The sequence below is a fragment of the Cupressus sempervirens genome, chromosome 9 (genome assembly GCF_028749045.1).
Source record: "Cupressus sempervirens isolate cs-2001-9-10 chromosome 9, ASM2874904v1, whole genome shotgun sequence".
Lineage (NCBI taxonomy): Eukaryota > Viridiplantae > Streptophyta > Pinopsida > Cupressales > Cupressaceae > Cupressus > Cupressus sempervirens.
Genome location: NC_143126.1, coordinates 547,257,211 through 547,279,914, shown reverse-complemented (window position 1 = coordinate 547,279,914; position 22,704 = coordinate 547,257,211). Strand labels below are relative to the sequence as shown.

Below are 22,704 nucleotides of genomic sequence, written 5' to 3'. Positions count from 1 at the left end.
GGTCTATATGACCATGTTCTCGAATATCTCCATTTGTCAATTTCTAATATGATGATGAGTTTGCATGTTTCATTACTTAGGTCTTTGAGTTATACAGCTTATGGATTAGTTACCCACTTATTTCTAGTGGGATGACACAAATGTTGACTATCTACATCTACGTGATTGATTCAATATTGATGAAAACTTTGTTAGCTGGCCTTGTCTATGGTCATTTGTGCATATGTATATTTTCTTTGAGGTGAGAGTATAGAGGATGGAGGATTAGAGTGTCAATGATGTCATTTATTGGGACTTGTAGTACGTGGGTTATCATGAAGCCGTGATAGTTGGGTAACATTTCATTGGTTACACTTTTCAATGGGAGCCTTTTATAGTAATGGAGTGGAGGTGTAGGATTCATTCATGATGGATTGTTGAGAATTGTATTTTCCTATCTTAAAGATATTTGTTCTACTTGGTATTATTGGCATTTTAGATGCATGTGCACTTGGATGACCTTTAGATAAGAAATGGTTTTATCATGATATCATGTCAAACTCAACATCACAATTTAGTGGGAATTGCTAGCAATGATGAGCATTCACCACCAAGTGATAGATGACCTTTATTGTTTGTAAAGATCAAGACTGTGCTCTTAGATCCTATTGTTTTATAAGGGTTCTTTTACATTTATACGCTCACTATTTTGAAATGGTTATCTTCAGGTGATTGCAAATGTTGATTCTTGGTTTAGAGTATGAATGATATTGTATCATGGTATACTCTTGATTCTAAATTTGAGTTTGACATGATCAAGTTCTTTTATGACCAAGATGTTTGCATTATAACATGTGATCTCCCAGGAGGAGATGATTAGATCGTGATGCCATGTTTAGGTTCTTGATTCTACATTTGTAACTTTGACAAATTGACTACTTTAATCATTTTCTTGATTGTTTCATGATATTGCTTGTTGCATTTGAAGCTTGGCATGGATTGATTGTTTTTAGGTCTCATGAATACTTGGAGACTTAGGTGAGATTGGTGTTCTCTTATAATTAGAGAAGTGTTGAGATGCTATGAGGTTTCTGCAAGAAGACCAAGGATTTTTCACCTAGTATGGACTTGAGAGGAGATTGTTCTTGGAGAAATTTATGATGACTTGGTTATCCTAGAGGAGCATTCTCATTCCCCACTCTTAGTCTACTCAACAATTTATCAGTTGAGAGGTATTGCCCTTTTTTGATTTCATATGCATTATGTTTTATGCACCATCTTTCATAATTTATGGTTTTCAAAATATAGATAGATGGTAAGTTTTTGAAGATTCATTTTGAGGGATGGCTAGCATGGTATCTCCTTGCGTATATGAGTTGATATTATAATGATCGATTATGAGGATTGTAAGAGATGGTTGGTTGGGTTGATATCCCATTTGGGAATGGTTACTTTGAGTTTGGTTTTCTTGGTTTGAGAAGCTTACATCCATATTAGCATTATACATGACACAAATGTATGTTTGTTCTGAGAGATTGAATGGTTGGGTGTTGATATTACTTTTCATTTGGTGTTCTAAGCAGATCACACTTAACACAACATTACTCTTTGAAGATTTGGTAGGACATGTTTGATCTACAAGTTCTCTCTTGAGGATTTCCTTGCAAACTCCTTGCAGCCTAGGGATGGGTGCTATTTACATCAACTTTTGATCTCCATTCTCCTATTTGCTAATGATGTTGTTCTCTTGTCCTCTTCTCTTGACAATTTGCAGAGACTCCTTGATGGTTTGGCTTCTTTTTGTGATCAGCGTTAGCTCGTGGTCAATTTGGCCAAGACTCGGGTCACTATTTTTAATTGTTTAAAGACCTCTCACCTTCATTTCTTCTTTCAAGGTCAGGAGGTTGAGATTACTTCTTCTTACATGTATCTTAGGGTGAATTTCTCAGGACCGCACTTCATCTTGAGACTGGCTATTCAGTCCAGAGTTAGTAAGGGCATGGGTTCTTTGTCCATGCTTAAGAGACAGTGTTTCAAGCACCATTTTCAGGACATTTCATCCAAGTTGTCCCTCCTCGACTCCTTGGTTCGACCGATTGTTCTCTATGGCTCGGTGGTTTGGGAACCTTCTCTTCTTGCTTTCGTTTGGGCCTCTACTGAGCGTGTTCAAATCTTGCTTTATGGCGTATCATCAAATGTCACAAACTCACCCCCCACAACATTGTTTTGGCCGAGTTTGGAGCTCATCCTTTCAAACTTGCGGCCAGTTTTGACTTGATCTAGTTTCTCCATCAGCTTCGAGGCTTTATGGATTCGATTGTTGACCGACACAGATATTCTCATTTCGCATATTGTTCTTCTGTTACGATTATGAGATCTGACACTAGCACTAGATCTCACTGTTGGTATGCTCAAGCCACCTCTCTCTTGAGTTCAATCAGGATCGAGATTGATCGTCTCCCTCCTTATCAATTTTTGCTTGATGCTCCTGCTAACCTCCATCCTTCATGTCAGGAATTGAATGAGCATGTCAGACAAGATATCTATAGATAGTTAATTATCACTACCTAGCCTAATCCTCCTGGCGGATTACATCCGAAGATGGCCTTCTATGCTGAATATTTTCTTGAGATCCAAAATGGTATTATTGTCCACCCTACTTATCTTTATCGACGCTGGAGTCACGTTTTGAGATTCTCTTTAGGCTCATTCAGAGTTGGCTCTCACTGTCTTCGGGTTCAAACTGATCACCACATGGTTAGAGAGGACCATATCTGTCAACTATGTACTTTAGCAAAGGTGGAGACTGAGACTCACTTTATATTTCACTTTCCTATCTACTATGAGATCAGAGGGAGATTTTAGATTTTACTACCTATTCAGAGATTGTTTTTCTCTTTCAGCGTTCTTTACTTATACTGACCAGCAGTGCCTTGCACTTTACGTACGAGAGGCTACCCAGCTCCGTAAACATACCCTGCAATCACTCATACCTTAGGGCCATATTTCAAACCAGCTCATCACTGCCTTTTTCTCTCCCCTGTCTTCTTCACAGAGTGCAAAAAGGCCATCCAACACTATTTACTCCAAATTGGTCCAGCATTGTACCAGTCTTTCCAGGCAGCGACACCCATCCAGTGGTTACCGACGTGGATTGAAGGCTCCTAATCGTTCTCGGCTCTACCCTTCTGTGGCTAATTTCTTTGTACCAAGGAAGGATCCTTAATCCTTACCTTGGTTTTTCTAGTTGTAAATCTTGTTTTGTCTCTTCTAAGACACCATTTGGTGCACCTACTTTGGTCAGCTCTTTTGTTTGTATGCTCAGTCCCAATAACCCTTGTGGTTTCTTGTTGGACATTAATATTATTATCTTATCTTATCTTATCTCTTCATTCTATGGTTGCTTCCATGAGATACATGATTATATGATTTAGGAGGAGGATGACATATTGTGAGAGAATATGTACCTATTTGGCATGCCAATGTGACTATTATTAGTAATTCATGTTTTGATTACTTATCACACCTTGAAACGAGCATTGACTGGTAAATTTAATATGCCTTGGGTTATTTTCAAATTTGGCAATACTAATGTAGTGGAATAGATAATATTGCCAATTTTAATAAAGTGATTTAATTAAATTAATTAATTAAGTGGTCCCAAAAATTAAATAATATCATAAAGGACTTCTTCAATTAATTAATTTAGATATAAAATAAAAGGGAGGCCAAATAACAAAATAATGTCAGTTGTGACCTATTGTAACTTTCTAGATGTATAAGGAGATGTGATGCAGAGAATCCTACACAAGCACAACTCCTAGGGTGCTAACTGATCCAAAATCCATGCTAGGCTCACAATCTGACAATGAGGCATCTAAAGATTCCCTTCCATTTAACAATCTTCAATAGGATCCATACTTGATCTGAGGTTAATCTCACAGCACATTCTTCATCTTTGACAAATCAGAAACTAGAGAGTCCTCCACTGTCTAAACTGATCCAAAAGAGGACCCAAGTTCATTAGGCCTCCATTCCCAACAACTGATCAAGACTTCAAGAACCACAAGCAACCAGGAAAACCCATGATATTACATTGCCTTACAAGCATGTTAGTAGAGGATTGTTCACTGTTTTAATTCCACCCATTAGAGAAGATTATTAAATCATATTCTTTGTCTGATCAGCACTTGTCCTTCAAGCAAATAAGCAACCAATTCACTCATTCACTGTCTGATCATAACATGGGTTAGAAACAACTTAATTATTTGGAAAGCACCTCTCAATGGTTACAGAGACCCCTCCAAATCTTTTGTAGAAAATATCAATGACCCCCAAACAGCATCTACTCATATCCCAATGAATCAACTCAATGGATTAAGACTGCAAGCGTTACTGTCTGACAGTAAACAAACAATGGATGACTAACCATGAGAAAACCACTTGAAGGCATTAGCCAAAGGAAAGGAAGTGTTATGAGGACAATGCTATATATTGAAAACGTCAAATATTCATAGGACAGTGAACAAACTTTCTATGCGACAGTGATACTAATCTGATCATGAGTGCCATAAATTAAGACAAATTTGGCAAGGTTAGATGTAACTCAACCTTCAACAAAGGAAGTACTCTTTAGAAACTGCTCAAGGCTTTTATGTCAATTATTTCACATCTCTTTTAAGGATCTTATATCAACAAACAAATTAAATTTAAACCCAAAAGATCATGAGCCTGTCCTAATCACAGTTTCAAACATGACTGTGTTTGAGTAATCAGACATTGAGAACAATGTGACACCATGGTCTAGGGCATGTGTGAGGTTATTTAATCTAACAATATATAGTATGTTATTACTTAAGTCATTTATGATTTAAGATCATATAAATTAATAACATGCTAACATTACATAATCAGATTTGATAAGATATTAAATATATTTTCATAAGCACGATTTATGTCATAGCTGTTTTTCCTTGATGGGATGTCTATATGGCTAGAGTATTGCTCTAGGTGGAGATTTTGTCTTTAAGCCTTGAGATATTTTAATGATTTTATAACTTTTACTATTTGGGTTATATTTTGAAAAAATCATAGCCAGTTATGTGTCACAATTGGTTCATGTGAGTGCATCTGCGATTGATGTTATGTGTCTTGATTATTATATTATTTGACATAAAAGGCAACGACCATTATTGTGTTGAGATTTTACATGGTCATCTTGTTTCTTCTTCTGTGAATGTTATATGATTTGGATGATGGAATTGATGTCTTATTTACTCCATGTTTGGAGAGAAATGTTATAAATGCTTTGGTGCATCATTTGATCTTGTGATATGATAACCATGTGTATTTGGTATTGTATTTATTGAGGTGTCCAGTATGGGATGGACAGTTTGATCCTTGTATAGGATGATACATTATTGTTATGCTCCAACATTTACTTGGTGATTTTCATGACTTGATGATTTATGATCATTATTTTATTCATATTTTAAAAATTCAAATAGTAGTTTATAAATTAATTTAATGTCCACCCCCCTGCCATTACCAAACTTCAAGATCTATTTGCCATCCCTAAAAACCCATCCCTTAACCACAGAGAAACTGAGATCTTGAGTCTCAAAAATTGGTTCAAAACTTCATTTTTCTGCCTTGAAAACAATAGATAAATATCAACAGTGTTTGTTGATGGGGATTGAGTTTACAGACAGATTCTGAGGGAGGTCTGAGAGCTGTATTATGATTGTAGCTCCCAACTTTGCTAGGAACTCTTCTAGTGGCATACTCCCTGACTTCACCATAAAGTTTTCTACCCCTTGACTTCACAAATCAGATAGAGAGAAGTTTACACAAAAAAGATAAGACACGTTGAATTGTCATTGATACAATGTTCAACAAATGCAACAAATTATGTTGAAATTTAGATTACACACACACATGCCTAGACAGGGGTTTCTAGAAACATTAGGAAGAATGCAGATTAAATAGCCACAAATAAAGTTAACGACAAATAATAACTGTTTAAATAAGTTAATGGTTTACTTAAAAACATACTATCTTGAAAATCAATTGTTTGGTTTAACCCTGACCTGATCAATGCTACCAGGTCCAATTAACACAAGTGCCACCCCCGCAGCATCCATGCTTTCCTGTATGACATAAACAAACAAAAACGATTGAATAAATAATGACAGTTATGGTAATCTTCTATTGCAACAAGTTGGTGTGTGTGAGAGAATGCGATGAAACCATTGGATCTTGATCTTGTGACAGAAGATGGACTAAGAAGCATATAATATAAGTGGACTACTCAAGACATCACTGGAGTGAACTGGCCAAGAGATTCATATACACAATGGCTTTAAACCAAGCAAAATATGTATCTATTGAAGTCAGATCAGAATCTAATCCATCTGTTGAGTTCAGAGATGATCCACACTTTCCCTATTGAGAAACAAGAAATGCCAACTGAGTGCTCTCACAGCTATAGATGTATGACTTCAACTGATGCTATATATACAGTAATAATATGTAGTGGTATATGGAAATAGTTATAGGTTCAATTTGATTTTCGGTGTAGGAGTATTGATGCATAGGTAGTCATCCAGATGGTAGAGCTAACACCTCCATCTAATGAATCATTCATGTTAACCAAAAGAGGTTCTGATTTTCCTTCTAGAAGCTAATCATCTCACAGAGGATCATTGAACACAATAAAATTACTTATAGTTTTCAACAATTTTAGGGTTTCTAAGTAGCAACATCTATAACCAAATTTGAAACAGCTCTAATGTAGTGAGAATATTCGTGTGGATAAAAGATAAATGTTTTCCTAATAGGTAAAAGCAATATTTGTCAGAGATTTCTTAAATTCTATGCATAATATCTTTTAAGCAATAGATTCTACCAAACATGCAGCACTATGAAAACAACTTCAAATGCTTTTAGAAGCAATAATTATCATCTGTAGGAAAATTCGTACAAATAGTTTCTTGTCTAGCTAGAAAATACAGAATTTTCTTTTGAGTTATGCCTAGACAACATGAATTCACTAGAGAAATGCAAAGCTTCCAACCAATTCTTTTTTAAACCATATTCCCCGGTATAAAGAATATTGTTAGACCTCAGTTGCATTTAGAAGAGTGTAAAAGGAATCCTATGTAGAATCCAGTTCAACTACCATATGGTGGATATTGTGTAAGCATGCCATCATTTGATACTGATTTACTTCTTGAAGTGCATTGCTTTGTAAGAAACCAGCATCACATGATCCCTAACCAATAGTTTGAGAATATTCATTTGCATCGAAACAATTGGGGGGTAAGAAATGGAGCTGAAAGAAATATGTTTAAATTTTAAAACCCTTCCTGTTAGCAGGCTGCTGGGAGAGTGATATCTGCATCTTGTTTGAGTCATTTTGGAAGGTGTCTATGTAATGAGCCTTGCTCAAATTGATCACAATTTACCCTAATTTTCTACTGGTAATAAATGGTTACAAGATGCACAATGAATATAATTCTTCCTTTCACCTGTTAATGCATGAAGAGAATAAGATGCATCTACAACCAAGACATCTTTACGAGATCTGAATACAAACTAATATCAAATCCAAACTCTAGTATCATATAAATAAATGCTTAATTCTGATAAAGACTGACACCTACAGTAGTAGCATATAATATGCATGAATAAACAAGAGAAACCTGGTTCTTGAAGTCACTTTGAGTCTCCACTGATAATGCAATCAACATCTCCAAGTATTATGCCCTAATGACAAGGTAATACAGTGTTCCTGCAACAAGCTCCTATAGCAAATTGCCTACTTATTCTTCCTCCACACCTGGCCCTTGGCCACAAATTTGTCACAATGAAGTGACTGTAAAACCACCTCTAGTCGGCAATAATTCAGGTGATGTTTCACACCCTCAAAATTGCTATCATTGGGAGTTTTTCGTTCCCAAAGACAAATTGATTATCTACAGGCCCTTGGCTCCACAAATACATAGGCAAATATCAATAACAAATTTGGATGCCTTCCCATGAGGCTCTCTCCTCTATTTATATTATTCCTACCCCCCTTCTAGAAGAATCATAAGTGTTATCTTATCGCACTATTCTGGAAGCTTCCTCCTTTCCAACAATAGATAAGCTGTGCTTCCCGACGATTCCCTAATATTAAATTAATTAAATATAAAGTCATCTCTTTTTAATTTTTTTTTTAAGTATTTAATGACTTTATAAGAAATCAATTTAATTATTTCCACTTAGCCTTCGAAGGACAAAAGGCTAAGAAATCTATTGAGAGGCTAAAGAGACAGGGACATTACAGTCTAACATTGAATTTTGAATACTCACTTTTGGGTTCCTGATATCTCTAGTTGTTTCTTATTTAACCTTTTGAGATGAAATTTAATACTTGTTTTGCAGCTCATCCAGCTGCCACTTAAAACAATATGCATTCCTCTGAAACTGCACATGAGGTAATGAAATGATGTACGTACTCATATGCTTTGATAGTATTCAATTTCATCTTGTAATTCCAGGGGTGGAATGAGCAACTATTGTTGGAAACTGTGAACATGCTGAGTTGCTATAGGATCCATGGGATAGAACTTGCTATAAGACTTGCTTTGAAGACTATCTCTTAGTCCATTCACTGAGCCACACTCACTCATGAGTAGACAGATACATTAGATCAAATCTCCATCTGGATAACTACTGTCATCAAGGTAGTCCTTTTACTAATTCCTTTCCCTAGTGAGTACTCTTCGCATTCCCCATATTTCTCAGTTGTGAGAAAGGATCTTCTTTTGCCATATTGTCATGGCAACAACTCATAGCTTTGTTGCAGTTGTCAATGCAACTTAACCATGACTTCTTCTGCTCCATCTCATCCTTGCTATGACTCTTAGCTTTATTCTCCTACTTTGTATCATTCTTGTAGCTTTAAAAGAACTTTTGAAGGGATTCTATCATTTTCTTCACTCATTGCAAAGATGGGTATTCAAAAGCACTAATCCTCGAGTAATGATTCTTCCTAATAATCAAACAGCCAGCCTCCCCAAACCCCTTAAGGCAGCAAGTCTGTCACCTGGCTCCAGTTCTTAAAATGCTAGAAATCTTTGGTTTTAAAAGTGTTGTGATTCAATATTTTCTTTTCCATCTTTTGTTGTGGATTCATTGGTTATTTTGTAGCACCCATTCAGTATCAAAATGGTAAAAGTCCTCAGCAATTATTAGAATCAACTATATTGTTAGTTTTTCCCCCATTCAATCCATTCTGCAATTACTAAATTGACAATCATAAACACATATGATGTCTCTGATGATGGATACCCCCTAGATTCTTTTGACTAGCTTCATCATTGAAATGAGTTTGTAGCTACTCGGATACTTCTGCTTTCATACCCCATTAAGCAGTTCAAATTTAGGTTTATAACAAATATTTCATTTACACATTCTCCCTAGACATGGACCCATCCATCTTTTTTATAAAGTACGCCAGTTATCAGTGTTTTTGAAACAGTTCATATGAATGCATTTTCTTTTGCCAAGAAATATTATTCCAAGGCTACTGTCATGTGTGTTGTGTTACAATTGGTACATCCTACTTCTATAGTAATATATAGTAATATATATAATCTCTTGGTCTTCAAGGAACGGGATGTTACATCCCAAATATTGTCCATTTAAAATAATCATATAGTCGTTATATATTTCATGTGAATGCCAAATGGATTGGTTAAATAGTTGAATGTCAATATCATGTGAAATGGGAAATTATGGTTGATCGTTTTGTTGTTCATGTAAAGATGACTTTTAGTTGTTCATTACAAATTTCTTTATTAACTTGTAAATGAATATTTATTATTCTGCAAAAATTAGTTGTGTAGTAAAAATGGTGGTTAGCCTTTGTGATAGTTATGAAATAACTTTTTGAATTTAGTAACTTGATTCAAACTGGGGAGTATGTTATTATGGTAGGAAAATTCTTCTTGGATGTAGGAGAGGACGGAAGGGGGGAAGTATTGCTAAATGGGATATAAGGATTGGGGCACCATAAAGTCCATCACCAAGCCATCAGGTATGGGTTTTATCCATCTCGGTCAAGGATTTAATGACTAGGAAAACAAGAAAATACCTTGGACAACCATGAGCTACCCAATCAGTTGACAATACAAGAAAAACGTTTAACATTTAAATAACATAAAAATAGTTACCTTTTTAATTGAGATCGTTGTATGGTCACCTAAATATAATATATTGACACCATGTTATCTTAACATCTGTACCTGCACCTACATGTCTATATGTGTGTGTGTGCGTGTCTGTGTGCATAAACCAATATAATGATACCAAAAGAATTACTTGATTAAACTTATGCACATATATATATGTATATATGAACGTACAAATAGAGGTGGCACAAATAGCACGATGCCAATATATTATAAAAACATGAGGTAGGATAACCTTATGTATGTCTTTATTTTTTGGCTCCATTTTGTTTGAGCAATTGCCAACTTCATATTGGCTCATAATTCTTAACATTTAAAAGATGGAGTTACTTTCTTTTTGACCGATAGCAGGCCATACCCTGCACCTTGGCCTCTTTCTTGTAACTGAGAGGCATTAAGGGATGCTTTATTTATCGCTCTCTCCACAACCATGTGATATCTCCCTTTCTATTATTTTTCCACTCCTTACACTCTACAAGCATTCTATCTTATGGCCTCAAGAGCTGAGTCTACAATTACATTTGGGTTCATCAAGAAGCTTTGCAACTTATAGTGAAGCTAGTAGAGGCTCCATCTTTTCCATCTTCATTTGCAAACAACTCTAGTGGGCATTCCATCACATCACAGCTCGTGCTCTCAAGCCGCGCTAGGGAGCGAGAGAAACAACTACAAGTTATGCAATCATTGTTCTTGCTAAGTTGCCATTCATATATATTTATTGGTCATTGATGATACTGAATGCAGCAAATAATGGATCATTTAAGTTGCCAAAACAACTAGTGTGCCATCTAAGAAACATCATTCGATGCCATATTCATAGAGTGCAGCTGGTAATACAGTCCTGCGAATAGCATACATTGACTTGAAATCTCATATTATCGTAACTGTTTTTCCAATGGCATATCCTATGCAAGAAATATAATAAGCAAGCACCGAATTACTATTGTGCATAGAAGTCAATCTGACTTATACACAGGTGTCATTAATATGCCTCTGAGATAAGATCAGCTTGAGGTGTTAAAGAATTTTGAATGCTTAATCTGCTATTTGATTTACACATGATCTCGGGATCTCCTAGGATACACCTCAAGACCGGAAGGGTCAAGCAATAACAGGTATGAAGAGAAACATCCCTAAAAGAACAAGGGAAAGTCAGAAATGAAAGTGATTAAAATGTAAAAATTGTATAATTAATACTAAGTCATCTCATGGTTGTCCAAAATATATTCCTTCTCGTCAAGTCGAGTGGTGGGTGATTCGGCACAACTAGAAGCCCACTAAAATCCTTGGGCAAGGTAGGTCAGTGGCATGCTTGTCACAGCGATCACTAGAGATCAGAGTGCTAGCTAACAAAGGGGAGGTTGTTGGAGGATTTCCACTGCCTTGCATGATGCCTAGCCAACACTCTAACACTGGAATGCTCGGGTGGCAAGACCATGGTGCCCCAAACTTAACCCCAGGGTAGGGAGGGTCTTTCTCAGTTGAGATTGTGTGGAGATAAGTTAAGTTTCGTGGTTGGGAGGTTAAGCCCATGTCAATGCTTCTCCTCTCCACCAAATGTCGAGGCTTGCTCAACACAATAAGTGTCTTCAGCTACATGTATGGTACTTGTTTCCATTGTATACATCATTTCCATAATTTAGTAGCATGTTGATTCTATTGCATTATTTCTAATGTTTGTAACAGACTTGGAAAGTAATTAGTAATGAAAGTTGTCGTCAATAGAAATTGTAGCTGACACGGTGTTGTCGTCGGTAAAGATTTTGTAGCCGACGGGTAGATTAGGATTGTTTTGTAGCCGACGGACCCCTTCTGGAAGGTTCGGCGGAAAGTATTTATACACCCTCTTGGGTCATTGTAAATCATCTTATGAAGCATAATGTAATCTCTTGGCATATGTGAATAAAGGAGTACTGTTGTTGTTGTTCTTGTTCATTGTCTGTGTGCATTAATCTATGCGGTAAACAGCCCAACCAGCACAACATTAGGAGAGCATGGAGCCCACACAGTCAGAGCAGCTTGAGGTGATGGATAGAGCCAGTGCTTTCTTGAGACAGTAGTTTCGACTCATCCCTACCGAGGTTGGTCCATCCATCCAGTCCCCCGGACACCTAGCAATATTAGTTACAGTACCAGAGCCTCAGGAGGTGGGGGTGTCACAAGTCAAGGTTGCGCCGAGAGCAGAGGAGGCCGCACCGGATGTGGGCATGGTCCCCGCAGATGAGGAAGAGAGTAGTGATACCGAGTGGACGATGGAGGGTTTTGCAAAGGAGGATTATGGGTCGGATGAGGACAGGTGCAGGGACTACCTCAGGGCTATGAAGGTTGCGCTCAAGAAGGGGCGCGATGTGGCATTGCAGGCTATGACTCGGCGAAGGGAGTGGCATTTGGTTTGAGCTTACATCAGGGGGATTTGTCCGTAGCGGTTCCGTTCATGTTTTGAGGAGAGGGGTTGGCCAACACTTGAGACACCGGAGATGTTGGCAAATTGGGCCAGTGAGCTAGAGTTGGGGCCGTGCAACACTCCAATGGAGAAGCTGGCGCATGAGATTGTGGGACTGTATAAGGAGGTTTATTATGCTCGCAAGTGCGCGGAGGCAGACAGGGCAGCAGACAAGATTGCTGCTGAGAGCTCTATGGCAGTTGAGAGGGAGGCTAGAGAGAAGTTAGCAGCAAACTTGGCCAACCAGCAAGCAACACGGGCAGCTGTGTAGGCAACACTGTTGAGGGATAGGGAGGCGGCCATGCGAGATAAAGAAGCAGCTGAATGGGAATTACAGTTGGCAAAGACAGGCTATGGATGCAGTGCTTCTTTTGAAGGAGGCCATAGAGGTTAACACACGGATTCAGAAGGATTTGACCATCCGGACAGAGCAAGTCTATGAGTTGCGTCGTCAGCAGCATTCTTCAGAGGCACCACCTTCTCTCTAGTATTTTTTGTTGTATATGGGTTGTCTCCTATTTTGTTAGTCATCAAGAGACGAATTTTCTTTTTGGGGGGGATGATGTCGTCGGTAGAAACTGTAGCCGACAAGGTGTTGTCGTCAGTAAAGATTTTGTAGCTGACGGGTAGATTAGGATTGTTTTGTAGCCAACAGACCCCTTCTGGAAGGTTCCACGAAAAGTATTTATACACCCTCTTGGGTCATTGTAAATCATCTTATGAAGCATAATGTAATCTCTTGGCATATGCGAATAAAGGAGTATTGTTGTTGTTGTTCTTGTTCATTGTCTATTTATCTATGCGGTAAACAGAAGTTACAGTAGTTTAATTTCATGTGAACTAGATTAATTTGTTACTAGTTCTGTTTTAATTTCATAAAATGTATTAAGTTAATGGATTTCCCTTTCATGTGAAGTAACTAATGTAACTACCATCATGTCAATTTGTTATGAATCTAGATTTACTTTAAAATATGATTTTTAAAATGGCTTCGAAAAATAGCATCTTACATATGGTATCAAAGCTAGGTTCAACTCTGAACCTTGGGCTCATCACTTAACCACACTAGTAAAACTAAAAAATGTAGATTTAAATGTTAACAAGATGCACACCCAAATGACCCCCCACAAGAAGCCCCAACATCCCATGTTCTTTTATCTGATAAAGAACATGCCGAAGCATGACTATTCCTACTACTCCACACCTAAGGATGATGAAACCTTAGCACAGGCATTGTAGCAAATCAAGAAAGAGAGCTCAGATGGACTCCTACCAGAAAGGCAATATTAAGAAACAAATTTATTGAGGCATGGAATTTCAAGCAAACCGATCCTCTTATGATCTTTGGTAAAACATGTATAGGGCAAGATAAGCCCAAGAATGAAACTGGACAAAATACCAAGGAATAGGGTATCTAATTTGTATTAAAATATTCTTTTGTTGTGTCCTCGGAAGAGGAAATTTTTGTAAATAAAGTTGTTGCAGTTGCAACCATCAATTTTGAAAAACATAATAAAATGACCAATTTGCAATATTTTTTTTGTTGTCTTTAATCTTTCTAAGCAATCATATACTTATGAATGCAAGCATGATATTGATTAAGAAACACTTGTACATTACAAGGAACTCTAGAATCAAAAACTTAGAAACATGGCCAGTAATGGAAACTCTGTAGACAATGAGGTGACCAGTAGTACCAATTCCTAGAGCTCCTCGGATTTATTGCTCCAAGTTTTGCGAGACACACAAACAATATTGGAAAACACGGAAAAGAAAATGAATGACATGGCTGCCCAAATCGAGCGAGGTCAAGAGGAGACTCACTCCTCACTTCCACATAGAGCCAAATTTGAGCATTCTGGCCATAGTGAAAGGGGTACTCAAGCCTCACCTACCCAAACTAAGAAACAGAAGAAACAAGAGATAGTTCGTGACTTGTCCTCAGATATTAAAAAGATCAAACCACCTAGGTTCTTGGGCTCCAAATCTGGAAAGGATGCAGATGCATGGTTGACTAAGATGAAATAATATTTCGAGATCAAGAGTTTCTCTGAAACTTCTAAAGCGGTATGGGAATATATCACCTCTCCGGAAAAGTGGCCACTTGGTGGGGAAACACTAAGATAGAGCTCAACATTAAGACAACTAATATTACGTGGGACAAGTTTGTCTTCATTTTTAAAAACCGATGACTATCCTAGACCACCTACAATCAAAAAATGTTAGACTTCCAGAACCTTAAACAAGGAAATTTGACTGTGCACAAATACTAGGAAAAGTTCACCCGCTTACTGAAGTATGTTCTCTCATATCAACAAGACAAGAACCTGAAGGTTAGGAAGTTCGTTATGGGCTTGAATAATAGAATCGAGAGAGCGGTTGATGTCCTCGCTTTGCGAACTATGGAAGAAGCTCTCGAAAGAGTCATCAGACAGGAACATAAAATAAAGAGGGATGATTATAATCCAAGATAATAAGAGGAAAACTAGCTAGAACACAGATAGCTTAGATACAAGGCCACATAAAAAGCATTTTAAAAATTTCAAGACCAATAAACTAGAATCCAAAGGAAATAGTGGCAAGGATTTCAAGAGTAACTCCAGTTTTAGCAAGAGCAATAAGGGGAATGAAAAGAAAGGACCTCCTTCAAGATGTTTTACATGTGGTGGGGATCATTGTGCCACCAAGTGCCCTAACAAGCCAAACACCAACCAGCTGCCACGACCCCCACTACCTCCATAGCAGGTCGTCTATCAGCAAAGAATACATGCAACGCTAGATGATCGACAAGCCGAACAATAGTTGGGTCGAATAGAGACTCTAGGTAAGATCTATAGAAACCCTATTTTTATACTAATTGATACAAGAGCAACTTAATGTTTTATCTACCCAAAATTGTTTATTAGTAGATTCCCTAAGAGAACTAGATTGATGGCAAAACCGTGGACTGTTGAGTATGCAAACCAAACAAGGGCTAAGGTAGAGAAGTCCCTGTTGGAGGCCCAGGTTGACTTCCCAAACTTCTCTACAGAAGTAAATTTGTATGTAGCACCTCTAGGGTTTTATGACATCATTACAAGTATAAAGTGGCTCAGTGAGCATAAGGCAAAAGTAGATTTTTTTGCCAAGATAGTAGTGTCTAGATGACCAAGGAAATCTCGTGAACATTCAAGGAATTACGTATGAGGTTAAACCTGTCAGATCTCAACCATGCAGCTTAAGAGATGTAGAACAAAAGGGTGTGAAATCTTCCCTGTAAAGATAGATAAGATAAGATAATAATATTAATGTCCAACAAAAGACCACAAAAGGTCTATGGGACTAAGAATTTACAAAAAGACAACTGACAACAGCAGGAGCACCAAACGGTGTCTGAGAAAAGCGAACAACAATAAACAAGAAGAAGAAGAAGAAAGAAGTGCAGAGAGAGGCCAAGACAAAGACTAGGAGTCCTTCCTTGGAAAAAAGAAATCAGTCATAGAAGGATACAACTGCGAGTGGACAGGAGCCCTGATCTGTCTCTATGAGCTCATGGAAGAATGTCGCTGACGTAAGAAACTGCTGCAGGTTCTGACAAACTTGGAATGACTAGTAGAACTAGACAGCCTTTTCACACCCTGTAAAGGAGATAAGGGTGAGAAAAAGGCAATAATGAGCTGATCAGAGGTATGTCGGCAAGGAAGTGGTGACTATAAAGTACTATCACGGAGCATGGTGGCCTCCTGAAGATAGAGCATGAGACATCGCTGGTCACTATAATTAAAGAAAGAAAAAAGAGAAAAATAGTCCCAGAACAGACAATAAAATCTCCCTCTGATCTCATAAAAGATGGGGCAACGGAAAATAAAGTGAGTGTTCGTCTCGACCTCAGCTAAAGTACATAGCTTACAGATCTGTTCTCCACTTTCAATATGATGGTCGGTCTGAGCCTGAAGACGGTGAGAACTAACTCTGAAGGACCCTAGAGAGATACGCAGAGCATGACACCACTGTTGAGATAGGTAACTAGGACGAACAATAATCCCATCACTGATCTTCAAAAAGTGCTCAACATAGAAGGCCATCCTCAGAAGTAAGCCACTAGGGAGGTTAGTCTAGGTAGTGATAATGTACTGTCTATAGATTTCCAATCTGACATGCTCATTTAACTCTGTCGTGAGGGGAGGAGATGACCAGGAGCACTCAGTGAGAACTGATAAGGAGGGAGACGATTGATATCAATCCCAATCGAGCTCACCAGAGAGGATGCTTGCGCATACCAGCAACAAGCTCAAGAGCTAGTATCAGAACTCGCATTAGCAACAAAAGAACAATACACCAGGTAGGAGTATCTATCATGTTCTCCAACCAAATCCGCAAAACCATGAAGGCCATGAAGGAACCAAATCAGATCAAATATGGCTGCAAGACTAAAGGGATGAGCACCGAACTCAACAAGAATGATACAATGAGAAGTGAACCTGTGACATCTAATGATGCGCTGTAAAAGCATGTCTAAACCCATTCGATCGAGGCCCAATCAAAGCCAAGGAGAGAAGGCCCCCAAACCACTAAGCCATAAAGAACAGTTCCCTGAACAAGGGATTCCAAGAGGGATAAGCTGGACGAAGTATCTTGAAAATGGTGTCTAAAACATTGTTTCTCAAGCATAACAAGAGAACCCTTACCCTTGCTAACTTTGGACTGTATCGCCGATCTCATACTGAAGCGAGGTCTAGAAAACTTCACCCTTAGATACATATAAGAAGAAGTGATCTCAATCTCCTGTCCCTGAAAATAGAAGTGAAGATGAGAAGTCTTTAAGCAATTTAAGACCATAAACCGAGTGTTACCCAAGTTAACCACAAGTTGTCGCTGTTCACAAAAGGAAGCCAAACCATCAAGAAGCCTCTGTAAACTCTTTGGAGAAGAAGCAAGAAGAACCACATCATCCGCGACGAGAAAAATGGAGATCAAAACCTTGTGTAAATAGCAACTGTCACTTGGGAGCAAGGACTTCAAAAGGAAGTCCTCAAGCTCATCAATATACAAACCAAACATAGTAGGGGAGAGAGGACAGCCTTGTTTAACCCCAGTGGTACTATGGATCGGAATTGACTACAACTTATCAAGATGACTACAACTTCGAAGAAGGGGAAATTAGAGAAAAAGTGAAAGAATCCTTTGAGGACAAGTATCCATATCTTAAGAAGTTCTCGGATGTGTTTCCAAAAGAACTCTAAGGTCTACCTCCTTCTAGACTATTTGATTTCACTATAGCTCTGGTACCCAGGGCAAAGGCCATATCAAGAGCACCCTAGCGAATGACCACTACCAAACTAATGGAACTATAAGTGCAGCTGCAAGACTTACTAGATAAGAAACATATTCGACCCAGTGTTTCACCTTGGGGAGCTCCAATGTTGTTTGTCAAGAAGAAGGATGGGACTATGAGGTTGTGCATAGATTATAGGATGCTTAACAAGGTCACCATTAAGAATAGATACCCGCTCCCCAGGATTGATGACCTATTTGATCACATGAGAGGAAGCAACTGTATTTACCAAGATCGATCTGAGGTTTGGATATCATCAACTTCGGATCAAAAAAGAGGACATTTACAAAACGGCCTTCAGAACCAAGTACAACCACTATGAATTCACAGTACTACCCTTTAGAGTAACCAATGCCCCATTAGCCTTCATGAACCTCATGAACAACATCTTCCAGGACTGTTTGGATAAATTTGTGTTAATTTTTATTGATGAAATTCCCATCTACTCCCAAAATGAGGAAGAACATCAAAAGCATTTAGAGATAGCCCTACAAAGGCTATGAAAGCATAAACTATATGAGAAATTATCCAAGTGTTCTTTTTATCAAAAGGAGATTCAGTTTTTAGGGCACATCATATCAGCTCAAGGGATAGTCGTAGATCTCGCCAAGATCAAGGTGTTCTGAGATTGGCAAGTGCCCAAGAATGTGTCAAAAGTCACGAGCTTCATGGGTTTAGCTGGATTTTACAAAAAATTAGTCTGAGATTTCTCCAAAATAGCATATCCCATCACCTCTCTCCAAAGGAAGGGAAAGAAGTTTATTTGGACTAAGATATGTCAAACAGCCCTCGAATATCTAAAGGAAAAATTAACTACCACCCCAATTGTAATGAACCCTTTTTGGGGTCCATCATTTTTCTACAATTTTCCCTTTCTGTATATTCTTTTGCCGTATTTTTCTCCTCATGATTTTGATAAATTTCTATCTGATTTTCTTTTTCTAGAGTTTATTCATTATATATATGTTTTCGTTGTAAGAGTCCCGTCCTTTCATAGTATATTATATTAATTTAATAGTTATATTATATAATTATATATATTTTAAGCTTAGTTATAACAATCAATATAATATTAATAATTATATTACAATTAATATATCAACTATATTTATATTATATTCTATTAATATAGTATTACCATATTAAAATATATCATAATGATAATATCATTATTCTTGTATTAGATTTGTATTTTCAGATTACAATATAATATGATATTATTACATGATTATAATATAACATTATTTGTAAAATATTATTATTTTACTATTAATATTAATATATAATACTTATTAATTATTTAATTTATATGTTAAAGTGGGGACATTACACCAATACTTAGAGTACTTGATCCACAAGGCCAATTTGTAGTTATAATAGGTGCATCTGGAGAGGGGTTAGGAGGTGTACTAATTCAAGAAGATCAAGTTATTGCTTATGAATCTAGGAAATTGAAAAATTATGAACAAAATTATGCCCTGCATGACCTAGAATCAGCAGCCATTGTTCATGCTCTTTAGATGTAGAGGCACTATCCGATAGGGAAACCATTATAACTCCGATCAGACCACCATGGGTTGAAATATATACACTCAGCCTAACCTCAATGCTCCTCAAAGATGGCAAAAAGTGTTTCTAGCAGACTATGACTTTGAGATCAGTTATATTAAAGGCAAGAAAAATAAGGTAGCAGACACCTTAAGCTGGCAAACGCATATATTAGCCATAGTAACAATAAATATTGCGCTCAGGGAGCAAGTACTACAGTATCTACCCAATGTCGACTTCTATAGCGAGGTTAGTCAAGCACTTCAAAAGGACCCTCAAGACCCCAGATATGGAGATTACCAAATAGAAAAGGACGAACTCCTAAGATACATGAGTAAGATGTAATTCCTAAAATCCATAAATTTGAAGGATGATTTTAGGAGAGGTCCATACTGCTCCATATTTTGCACATCCTGGGGTGACCAAGATGTTGATAGACATGAAACCTTTATGTTTTTGGAATGGGATGAAAAGAGAAATAACAGAATACGTGGCAGGATGCCGCATGTCAAAGAGTCAAGGAAAAGCACCATTACTCAGTTGGGCTACTACATCCAAATGAGGTTCCAGAATGGAAGTGGTCAATAATTACCATGGATTTTATTCAAGGGTTCCCATGACCCAAAACAGGCACAATACCATCTTAGTGGTTGTGGATAGATTAACCAAGGTGACTCATTTCATACCAGGTAGTTTTAACAGATGGAGCACCAGAGATTGCTCACAAATTTGTCGAGCAAATTTTCAAACTCCATGGAGTACCAGAGAAGATTATATCCCTCCAAGTTTTGGCAAACCCTAGTTTCAGCTTTGGGAATCAAGCTACACATCAGTTCTGCCTACCACTCTCAAACCGATGGCAAGACATAAAGAGTTAATTAGGTGTTAGAAGATCTCCTACGAGTATATTACATGGATCAACAATAACAATGGGAGATGTATCTTCCCTTAGTAGAGTTCACTTCTAACAATTCTTACCAATCTGCTATCAAGATGGCTACTTTTGAGGCCCTATATGGTCGTAAGTGTAGAACCCCTGTAAGTTGGAATTGAATCGAAGACAGAATCATGATGGAAGAACAGGTAGTTCAAATCCGTCAGAGACTGAAAGAGGCAAACGATGAACAAAAAAGTTATGCATATGCAAAAAGGATACCTCAAAAATTCTCAGTGGCAGAAAAGGTTCTTTTGAAAGTAAAACCACAAGAGAACACTATCAAGTTTGGGAAGAGCACCAAGCTGGCCTTGGGATACGTGGGACCATTTGAGGTGTTAGGATTCGTAAACCCGATTGACTACAAGATTGCACTACCTCCATCCCTTGCCAAAATGCATGATGTATTCCACATATCATACCTTAAGAAATATATCACCCATCATGTGCATATAATTGATTTGAACCTCTTGCAAGCGCGAGACCCAGCAATAGTGGAAATAGAGCAGCTCAAAATACTCAAGGTGTGTAAGCTTCACTTACGAAATCGGGACATAACTCAATGCAAGGTCTAGTGTGACCAGTATACCGAGGGCAATGCTACTTGGGAAGATTATGATGAGATCTTCCAGAAATTTTTGCACCTTTTCTCAAGGAATTGAACAATGATTTGTTGTTGAACTGCCACTTAGGACCTTTTAGCATTTATTTAAGTAGAATATTGTTTTCTTTTATATATAAAGTTCATCGAGGACGATGAAACACAAGGGAGAGTGTATGTTACATCCCAAATTTTGTCCATTTAAAATAATCATATAGTTGTTATATATTTCATGTGAATGCCAGTTGGATTGGTTAAACAATTGAATGTCACTATCATGTGAAATGGGAAATTATGATTGATCATTTTGTTCATGTAAAGATGACTTGTTAGTTGTTCATTACAAATTTTTTTTTAACTGTAAATGAATATTTATTATTCTACAAAAATTAGTTGCGTAGTAGATATGGTGGTTAGCCTTTGTGATAATTATGAAACAACTTTTTCAATTTAGTACCTTGATATAAATTGAGGAATATCTTATCATTGTGGGAAAATTCTTCTTGGATGCAAGCGAGCATGAAAAGGGGGAAGTATTGCTAAATGGGATGTAAGGATTGGGGCACCATAAAGTCCATTGGCAGGCCATCAACTATGGGTTCTAACTTCTAACCATCTCAATAAGGATTTAATGACTAGGCAAGCAAGAGTATACATTGGACAACCATGAGCTACCCAGTCGGTTCACAGTACAAGAAAAATGTTAAAAATTTAAATAACATAAAAATGGTTACCTTTTTATAATTGAGATCATTGTATGGTCACCTAAATATAATATATTGACACCATGTTATGTTAACATTTGTACCTGCACCTACATGTCTATATGTGTTTGTGTGTGCATAAACCAATATAATGATACCAAAAGAATTACTCGATTACATTTAAGCACATATATATGTACATACAAATAGAGGTGGCACAAATAGCACGATGCCAATTTATTATAAAAGCATGAGGTAGGATAACCTTATGTATGTCTTTATTTTTTGGCTCCATTTTGTTTGAGCAATTGCTAACTTCATATTGGCTCATGATTCTTAACATTTAAAAGATGGAGTTACTTTCTTTTTGACTAATAGCAGGCCATACCCTGCCACCTTGGCCTCTTTCTTGTAACTCAGAGGCGTTGGATTCTTTATTAATTGCTCTCTCCACAACCATGTGCTATCTCCCTTTCTATTATTGTTCCGCTCCTTACACTCTGCAAGCATTCTATCTTACGGCCTCAAGAGCTGAGTCTACAATTACATTTGGGTTCATCAAGAAGCTTTGCAAATTATAGTGAAGCTAGCAGAGGCTTCGGCTTTGCCATATTCATTTGCAAATTACTCTAGTGGGCATTCCATCACATCATAACTCATGCTCTCAAGCTGCACTAGGCAGCGAGAGAAACAACTACAAGTTATGCAATCATTGTTCTTGCTAAGTTGCCATTTATATATATTTATTGTTCATTGATGATACTGAATGCTGCAAACAATAGATCATTTATGTTGCCAAAACAACTAGTGTGCCATCTAAGAAACATCGTTTGATGCCATATTCATAGAGTGCAGCTGGTAATACAGTCCTGCGAATAGCATACATTGACTTGAAATCTCTGTAAATATTATCGCAACTATTTTTCCAATGGCATATCCTATG

At 37.4% G+C, this 22,704-nt stretch overlaps 1 protein-coding gene across 1 annotated transcript in view; it reads right to left on the bottom strand.

Moving 5' to 3' along the window:
* Positions 1-22,704, bottom strand: part of LOC149539807 (thioredoxin-like protein AAED1, chloroplastic) — a 208,170-nt gene that overhangs the window by 157,322 nt on the left and 28,144 nt on the right. Inside the window, exon 4 of the mRNA XM_089801003.1 lies at positions 6,069-6,128. Coding sequence (XP_089657129.1) covers positions 6,069-6,128 — 60 coding nt within the window. The remainder of the gene's footprint in view (positions 1-6,068; positions 6,129-22,704) is intronic.